Genomic DNA, 9,317 nt, shown 5'->3' with positions numbered 1-9,317 from the left:
CGAATGAGGAATGGACGAGGAGGAGGAGGGAGAGAGAGAGAGGAGGAGGGGAGGGGAGGGGGGATAGTAGAGGATAGGAAAGGCAGCAGAACACAGCAGACACTAGTATGGCAATATGTAAATCAATGGATGTGTAACTGATGTGATTCTGCAATCTGTATATGGGGTAAAAATGGGAGCTCATAACCCACTTGAATCAAAGGGTGAAATATGATATATCAAGAACTATGTAATGTTTTGAATAACCAACAATAAAAAATTAAAAAAAAAAGAAATAAGGGTAGTGAAAGTGGGTATCCAATTCACGTTCCTGACCTCAATCTCCATGAAAATGGGCACGCTTCTATAATTTCTCCATTAAGCATTTGGCAAGATTTCAGGGAGCCAAGTAGATTTCAGAGTGTAAAACAGTGGCAAGACATTTCCTCTACCATTATTTCACTGAAAGCTTTTTATTAAAAAATGTATGTTGACCTTATCAAATATACTGTAGGCAAGAATTATTCTAATAATATGCTTGTCTCCTTTTGACCAATTAAAACTCTGATTCGGTGGAATAAATTGTCCAACAGGAAAAAAAAAAAAAGAAAAGGGGTCCAAGAAGGATGCTAGGATGGAAGAGGCTTTTACTGACTGACTTGACTGTGCCCTATTCAGCTGTCCCTTCATCTCCCTACATTAACCTATATGAACAACATGACCCTTACATTAACCTTGGTCTGGGCTCCAACTTGTCCCTGGACAAGTGCAGCTGCCCAGCTGGTCTCTAGCTTAGCCTTCCCGAACTTCATCTATTGTGAAAACTTCCTTACAAATCCAGGCATGGTGATGCACACTACTGATCCCAGCTACTCAGGAGGCCACGGTTAGAGAAATGAGCTCAAGGCCAACCTGGGGCAAGGTGGTGAGGGCTCATCTGGAAGAAAGAAAAAGGAAGGAAAGAAGAAGGAAGGAAAGAAGAAAGAAAGGAACCCAGCCATCCTTGTTACACTTTGTACCATGAGTACATCACTTGCTCCATCCTGCTTGATCTCTACCCTGGCTTCAAGGAGAACCAACTTCTAGGTGCCATTCCTGCCCTGGAGCTCCCCAGGGGGACAGGTGGATGCTATCTTCAGCTGAGTCCACTTCCTTGTTCACCTTGTGCCAATCCCACTGACTTCCCATCACTACCCTCTCCTAGGAACATTTTCCCAATAAATAACTTGCACAGAAATCCCAGTCTCTGGATTAGCTTGAAGGGAATAAGCCAGATACTGCCATGTGCCAGGCCCCTAGCTGGACACTGGGGATGGACAAAGCATCAAGCAGCACAGTCAGACAAGGGTAGCAAAGGGGCTTCCCCAGGAATAAGATCACAGAGGGAGGGTGTGGTCAAGGTCAGATGAGGCTGAGTTGTATTTTAATAAGAGACCTGAATCACAGGTCATAAGCATGATTGTTTTATGCAAAGAGGCACTTAAAAGATTTCAAGGGCCTCAGTCATGTTAGGAATTAGGGCCTGCCTGAGGGTTTCATCAGAACCACCCAATAGAATTGCAATGACCAATGATGAAAATGTTCTAGATCTGCCCTGTCCAATAGGGTAATCACCAGCTACATGTGGCAACTGAGCACTTGACATATAGCAAGTGTGACTGAAGAACTTTTTTCTTTTTTTTTTTTTTTTGCAATTCTAGGGATTAAACCAAGAGCTTTCACATATTAGGCAAGCACTCTGCCACTAGCCACATACCCAGACCCTTGAATCTTTAATTTTGTTTCATTTTAATTAATTATAATTTAACTAATTTAAATTTCAACCACCACACATGGCTAGTGGCTACCAGGTTGAAAATGTCAGGTCTATACTGACCTCAGAGATGGTTCCCAGAACCAGGCCCACCAGTCGTCTGATGTGGAGACGGGCAGGGGCTGGGCACACAGCCACTTCTTCCTGATGGACTCGACAAGCTTCCAGAACTGACTGTAGTGGCCGCCGCCTGCTGGGCTGGTCTTCACACATGGTCAGAAGGATGGAGTGCAAGGGCTCATGGAGCTGCAAGGGCTGCAGAGCATACAGGGTAGTGAGAAGCATAGCACAGCTAGAGCAGCTGCTGCTGAGCAATACTGTGTCAGGTGTGCCCAGGGGACTAATGGAAAAGGATGCCTTCATTACCACCAGAGCAGGTGCCTGCTCCTTCTGAGAGCTTAGGTGAACACGAGATTCTTCACCGAGGCCACATGATGCAGAGTAGTTATCTCTGCCTCCATTGTGCAAAGTGTGCTGCTCTTTAATCTCAGATATGCTTCAGCCTGACATGTGCTTAGAATACTGGTGAAAAACAGGTGCTGGACATGATGGAGTTACACCTGTGCCAAGCACCCTGGATCAGACCAGAGATCAGTCTTTCACTCATGGTCACCTGGGCAGCCTGACTAATTATTCAGGTAAGACTCAAGTCCTTTCCCCTAGATCTTGAACTCCAGGAGCCTATAAACATTGGAGTCACAGGCAGCAGCACATGTGCTCAGTCATTGTTGGTTGAACTTTATGCCACAGGCACATGTCAAGCAAAAGAAAAGCTAAGTCTCTTATAACCACTTCCATCATGCATTGAAGTGACCACCATTTATATGAGGAAGGCCTCAAATTCAGATTCAATCTCTGACTGTTAGGGGGTATCGCTCAGTGGCAGAATATTTCCTAACCTATATGAAACCCTAGGTTCCATTCCCAGCACTGCAAATCATCATCATCATCATCATCATTATCATCATCATCATCATCATCATCATGAATAACAACATCATTTGACTGCTTCTCCCACTCCAACCACACTGAAAGTCATTTGGCAGAAAGGATGCAATGCCATGTCAGGAAGGGAGCATCCTCTGAGGTGCCATCTTCAAGGGAAGCCAGGCTACCAAGTTTTATACTCACACAGCAAATTGGAGGTCTCTGTGTGTCTGAAACTGGACAGTATTCGAGATGGTCCCTACTTTCAAGATCAAATTCCAATAAGAAAAATCATTACTTAAAGAGATGAGGGCAGCACAGAATAATAAAAGCTTGGCCTGGGGAAGAACAGAACTGTGATAACACAGAGACAGGGACCTGACCCAGACTGATACCAGAGTGTCCACAGGGATTCATTACAAGGAAAGTGGGGAGTGAGCTGTGAACAGAAGGAGCAGTGTGGGCATGGGCACAGAGGTGCCCACTGTCTGAAAGCAAGGGGCCATGGGCAGCATCAGGGCCTGTGGCAAAATGACAATGTGGGACCTCTTGATCCAAATTATTAAGACTTTCAAGATGGTGATAGCACAGCATTAAATCTAGCACAGCACCACATTCATACACCCATGGAGCTAATCCTGAGGAGTGCGGAGAACCAGAGAAGAATTGTTCAGGTAGAAGCCCAGTTCTGGCCTCCATGTGGGTCCTGCTGAGAGGCTAGATGTAATCTTTGGGTATCCTGGAGATACCAAATATTTCATGAAAGAAGGGTTGTGAAGAGGTCTCTGTTTACAAAAGAGCACCAGGAATCACTAGGATTTGGGATTGGAGAGGGCAAGGGTGGGAGGGAGGGAGGAAGGAAGGAAGAAAGGAAGTAAAGCAGGAAGAAAGGAGAATTGGAGGAAGGAAGGGAAGGGAAAAGAAGTAAAGGAGGGAGGGAAGGAAGAAGGGAAGGAAACAGGGGTGGTATCATCCGTACAGGTTCTCCAGCACATGCTCTTGTAGCACTAGTTTCTAAGGAATTCTTACAGTGTCAGGTGAAAATTTACAAAAACACAACTATTATAAAATGCCACCTTAAACAAAGTTTATAAGGCTCTATGCTTTAAGCCTTCTCATAGTCTTTAATAAACTACTCTGAAAAAAAAATCTTTGAGAGACGTTGCAGGAAGCATTTTCCACATTTGATGAGCAGGGAACCTTTTTGCAGGAAAGCATCTCACTTCAGGAAGGGCTTTTAGTACATAACTAAATGAATAAATATATAACTGTATCTTCAGTGTCTGTAAAATCCTCTAGTTTATGTCTTCCTCTGAGTGGAGATAGCAAATAAATCTCATCTTCTCCACCAGTCCAAACTTGTATCTGACTCAAGTGTATCTGAGGTTATTTCTGGACTTTCTAGCAAGAAGGAGATGCAGTGTGATCAATTGGCAATGCCTGCCTGGGACATAGGAGGAAAGAGTGACAGGACCCATGCTCAACAGCTGTGGACCCTGCCCAGGAACACCACCAAATTAATCCAAAGACATGACCTGGAAAGACTTGGGGCATTGTTATATACACACCTGGTTTGGTGGGACATGAAACCCTGCTGTCCAGTAGAGAGTCATTCCTAAAGAATAGACATGCATCTGCCCAAAAGAAAAGCATGTGATTAGTTTTCAATCAGCTCTGCTATTCTAAGGTCCTGCAAGCCAAATACAATTTAATTTTTGCATATACACATGCTGTGTTCTAGCTGGCCCAATACCATCTGTACTTCCTTTTCTGCTTCCTACACTAGAGGCTATCAAGCCAGAATTTTGCTTTCTAGCAATAACTACAACACCAAATTTTGGCAAAAGATGTAAGGGAAGTATATTAAGGGGCTTCCAAAAAGATTTTTTTTTTTTTTTGCTGTTTTACTAACAAGTATATATGACTGGTTCCACACTTTCTACCTTGTTTCTGCCTTGAACACTGATGTGATACATGGAATCATAGCAACCATCTTGTGACTATGAGGAAACAGGCATAAGAACAAAAAGCCAGCAGATTAGGGTAAAATGGAAATATACAGACTGAATCCTTGATGGCATGACTGAGTTGTTGACCAGTCCCTAGACTTGTTAAGTAACTAATAAGTATATCTGTGGCTCTAGCCATTATATTTTAAGCTGTTTCTTATAGCCAAACCTATCGATACATGACATATTATACACCATGCTGATTAAAACGCACCATATCTTGTCAAAAAGAAACATTGTATATTGGAAAGAACATTTTCTGATTTCTCTGAGCCTATTTTTTATCTGTAAATCAAATATTCTGCCTCAATACTCATGAGGATCAAGTAACAAGTTCTTGGAGACAATAACAATAATTGCCATTCTCATTATTGTTTTTATTGAACACGAAGCATTCACAATATAGCAAACCCTATTAAATATTTCATTTATATAATTTTTTTATTCCTCACAACAATGCTTTGAGGTAGGTATTTAATTGTCCCCATTTTACAGAGGAGAAAACTAAAGCAAAGGCAAGCTAGTAAATTTGCCCAAATAAGACTCAAACCTGGACTTGAAGCCAGGTACCAGAGCTCCTGCCCTGAGCCAACATAGAGCTGTCACCTCCGAATCATAGTAGTCCTGAATGACTTCATTTTTATAGTGGGGCTTCTATTATAATTGACAAGGCCATTTGCCCCTTTTCTTTTCTTTTTTTTTTTTTGTCTATGGAATCAGTTTATCCTGGGTAACAAATCATGTTACAACTTGATGGCTTTCAAAAACAAGTACTTATTTCTTTTTTTTTATTATTAGTTGTTCAAAACATTACATAGCTCTTGACATATCATATTTCATACATTTGATCTTTTCTAAGGAAAAGGTTTAGGGGCCTTTGGAGAAGGGACATTGAAGGACACGAAACACGGCATGTGAAAACACAGTTGCTTAAGCAGCCCACTGGTCTAACAGTGGTTTTGGTTTTCCACATGACAAGGTCAAGATGTGTGTTCTATGTCATCTGGGCTGATTAGCTCTTGTCTTTGAAACTGAACCGTTAACCCAGCCACCAGCCCTGGGATGAATGAGACTAGATAACATTCAGGGAAGTTCACAAGTTATACTCATTCCCAGGGAAATAATCGTAAAAGCAGACATGGGAATAGCACCCTGAGCACAGCCAGAGGCCCTGATCAAATTGGGAACTTTCCTGGATTCCAAGGGCTCTGTCCTGAAGTGCCCTAGGGCCAAGCCAGGCCACAGTGAAAACAGGGTACATCCCAAATATTAAATCCAGCCCACTGATAGGCGCTGACTGCAGAAAGGCAGCGAGACAGATTTTGAAAACAACTCCTGACTCAGTGGGAAAGAACACCATGACTGACTGGTAACATCTGCCATGCACACAGGAGGCGTAATGACAGCAAAGGTGATTTGTAGTTAGACACTTGCCCACATCTTCCACCTATACCTGAGTTAAGACTCCAAGCAGTGGGGAAATAGCTCAGTGTACTGGTCAGAGAGGGATATTAGTCAAAGAGAGGAGTCCCTGTACATTGTCCTAACCTTAGAGCAGGACCCAGGATAGGAAGAGGATTTCAGGCACAGCCATTCCTGGGGACACTCTCCTGAATGTCCATCCCACCCTTCACAGACCTGTGCAAGTTGGATAAAGAGAGAGCTGAGTGATGCATGTGGGATAGTGGGTATCAGAACTGAGCTTTAGGGATCGTATAAGAGATCAACGACCAGGTAACGCTGCCTCTTGGCCTAAGTAACAGTGCTTGAGTCTTCTGGTCCTTTAAGGCATACACCATGTGTCATGCTTAGAGGTCAAGCAACCAACCAAAATAGCTGTCTGGCTCCTTCAGAACTTAGTCCTTCCCCACACTGGCCCTTGTCCAGTTCAACTGGCCCTTCTCTGCCTGACCCAGACTCTGAGTCACAAATACATACCCAGTTCTGAGCTTGCTCTATTCGTTTAGCCTAGGGGCTCATGGAGGAAATTGTGCAGGAGGGACAGCATGTGTTTCTCTAGTTCAAGGGCAGAGGAATGACTAGACCTTCCCAAGACACTCAGTGGAGGCCAAACTGAAGTTGGGAAGGCAGTACCTGTGCTTCACCAGGGAGTCCTGAGAGGGACAGGGAAGCACCCCGGGAGCAGTCAAACACTGTTTTAACTCAGGTCCTTTAGAAAGCAGGGCACTGACGCTTCATACTGAAGCTGTCATCCCAGGGCAATGAGAGTGAGAGAAAAAAGGAGAAGGGAAGCAAGGGCAGATGCAGCTTTACCATGCTGACCACAGAGCCAGCAGGAAGTTCCTGAGAGAAACAGCATTTCCAGATATGCATTTTTCCCATGAAAGAATAGCAGGAAGTGCTGCAGACTTGGCTTCCTGGATCTCAGGACTTCTCTGGAAGTTGTGCCTGGCTCCTGGACATTTCAGACTGCCTGGCACTTCTCTTTACCGGTGGCTCAGAAAGCCAGATCCCAGGACTGAGCATGTCATATCTTAGCAAGTCCATAGCATAGGAGAAGAACTGGCATGTGTGGATCCTGGACCAAGCAGAAGAAATCTGAGCGGCAACAAGTTTGTGTCTGACCCAGGTATCTAGTGATTCACCCCTGGGATGCTAGCAGTTCAGGGAAAGGTATATGTGCCAGAAGTACAGGGACAACTGCTGATGGGGTGACAGAGCCAGGGTTATTACAATGGTGATGTTTTCACTGCAGTAATATGAATAGGAGACACATGGACTCTGACACACCAAACCTGGAAGCCACTGAGGCCACATTCTCTTCTTCTTGGAGCCCAAAAGAAAAGCATCTCCAGTTCCAGCATGGCTCCTGAGAGGAGCACCATTTCTAGATCTGCACATTTCCCATGAAAGAACATGGAAGAAAGAATAGAAGTGGTACCTTAAACACCTACTATGCCCTGCCCAGTGCTGTGTGTCTGCCTTATATCATTCTCACTTTGATTTTCTTTTTTTTTAAATTAAAACTACTGTCTACTGGAAATTTTTGCAGTTCAGAAGGAAAACATGTTCCCTGTTGGAAAGCCAAAAATCTCCATTGATATTGCCATCCAGAAATAATCCCTCCAGACAACTTGGTGGTGCATGTGTTTTAGAACTTCCTCTCTCTCTCTCTTTTTTTTTTTCTCTCTGCAAACTTGGATCACATTGTGTATGCATATATCAATGCATATATTGAATTTATTTCCAAGTCATTGAATACACTTCTACAGCAGTCTCATTTTAATGCTTATTCTCATATCCGCTCTCAACTGATCATTCATCTTGTTTCCAACTTTTAACTGATGTCAACAACACAATGCTGAATATTGCTACAGCCGAATCTATCTTTACTTATGCCTGAGGATTCCTAGTTGGGGACTTGGGTCATTTATTTTTCTGTTCTTTCTTCATGCTGCCAGTGGTAACAACAGACAGACCTTTTACTCCTATCTTTTGGGGTACTTCGTTTTGAATGTTGATAATAGCCAGATCGTCTAAGTCATATTACTCCACTATACAGATATAGAAACTTGGGCTCTACAAATTTGACTTGCCCCTACCCAAGAGCTGGCAAAAAAAAAAAAAAAAAAAAAAAAGCCTGAGAACAACATTCTTTAAATCTACTTGTGTTAGTTAGCTTTTTGTCACTGGGACAAAAATACTTGGCAAGGACACTTAAAAGAGGAAACGTTTATTTTGTCTCACAGTTTTAGAGGTTCAGTCCGTGGTGGGCCAGCTCCATTGCTCAGGACCCAAAGTGAGGCAGTACATCATAGAGGAAGGGCATGGTGGAGGGGTGCTGCTGTGTTGATGGCAGCCAGAAAGTAGAGCAAGGAAAGAAAGGGGCCACAGAGAAGATGCATCCTTCCAGGGCACATCCCCAGTGACCCACCTCCTCCAGATATGCCCACCCACCTACAGTGACCACCCAGTTAGTCCCTAGGATGGATTGATGAGGTCTCATCCCTCATAATCTAATAATTTCACCTCTGAATAGTCCTGCATTAACAGAGGCATCTTTGGGAACAGCTAATATCCAAACCATTAATACCCACTCTGCCTCAAGGTAGAATCAGGAGCCTCAGGATGAACTGGGAACAGGGAGTACTGCCCAGTAACAGGCCTTTCCCAGGGGACAGGAGACAGGTACTATAGAGAGGCCACACACCTTACCTGTGACACATCAAGCAGCTCATCCTCACCTTGCCCCTGTAGCAACTCAGGGGCCTTGAAAGGAGCAGCTTCTATGTGAGAAACACGGTCTTGGAAAGAAAGACTTCCAGTTGCAGAAAGCAGGGCTGACCAGGGGCAGACCACATAATCCGAGGAATCTGAAAGCAAGTCAGCGATAGGGGTATAGAGAAAGGGCCACCATCTGGAGAGCCAGCTGTGGGACTGTGTCCGGTAGGTGCCTAGAAGTAACTGTCTCTAGGGTAGACCATAAGCAAGACCCCAGGGAGACACAGAACTGAATTAATTCAATTCTTCTGAAAGGGAGCATCGATTACAAAAGATGGCTATAACCATGGCCAGGAATTGAGCACCTGCAACCAAATTCGTCAGTGGACTGAGAGTTTCAAAGCAAA

At 43.9% G+C, this 9,317-nt stretch overlaps 1 protein-coding gene across 5 annotated transcripts in view; it reads right to left on the bottom strand.

The window, feature by feature from the left end:
* Nucleotides 1–9,317, bottom strand: part of Frmpd2 (FERM and PDZ domain containing 2) — a 136,814-nt gene that overhangs the window by 91,009 nt on the left and 36,488 nt on the right. For all 5 annotated transcript variants that reach the window (XM_048807521.1, XM_048807522.1, XM_048807523.1 and 2 more), the window contains exons 3-5: nt 8,905–9,062; nt 4,288–4,353; nt 1,856–2,047 (exon numbers count right to left, since the gene is read on the bottom strand). In XM_048807521.1, the coding sequence (XP_048663478.1) occupies nt 1,856–2,047; nt 4,288–4,353; nt 8,905–9,062 (416 nt within the window). The remainder of the gene's footprint in view (nt 1–1,855; nt 2,048–4,287; nt 4,354–8,904; nt 9,063–9,317) is intronic.

Source organism: Marmota marmota, unplaced genomic scaffold, assembly GCF_001458135.2.
Source record: "Marmota marmota marmota unplaced genomic scaffold, marMar, whole genome shotgun sequence".
NCBI lineage: Eukaryota > Metazoa > Chordata > Mammalia > Rodentia > Sciuridae > Marmota > Marmota marmota.
Note: the sequence above shows the minus strand (reverse complement) of the source record. Positions and strands in the feature narration are given on the sequence as shown.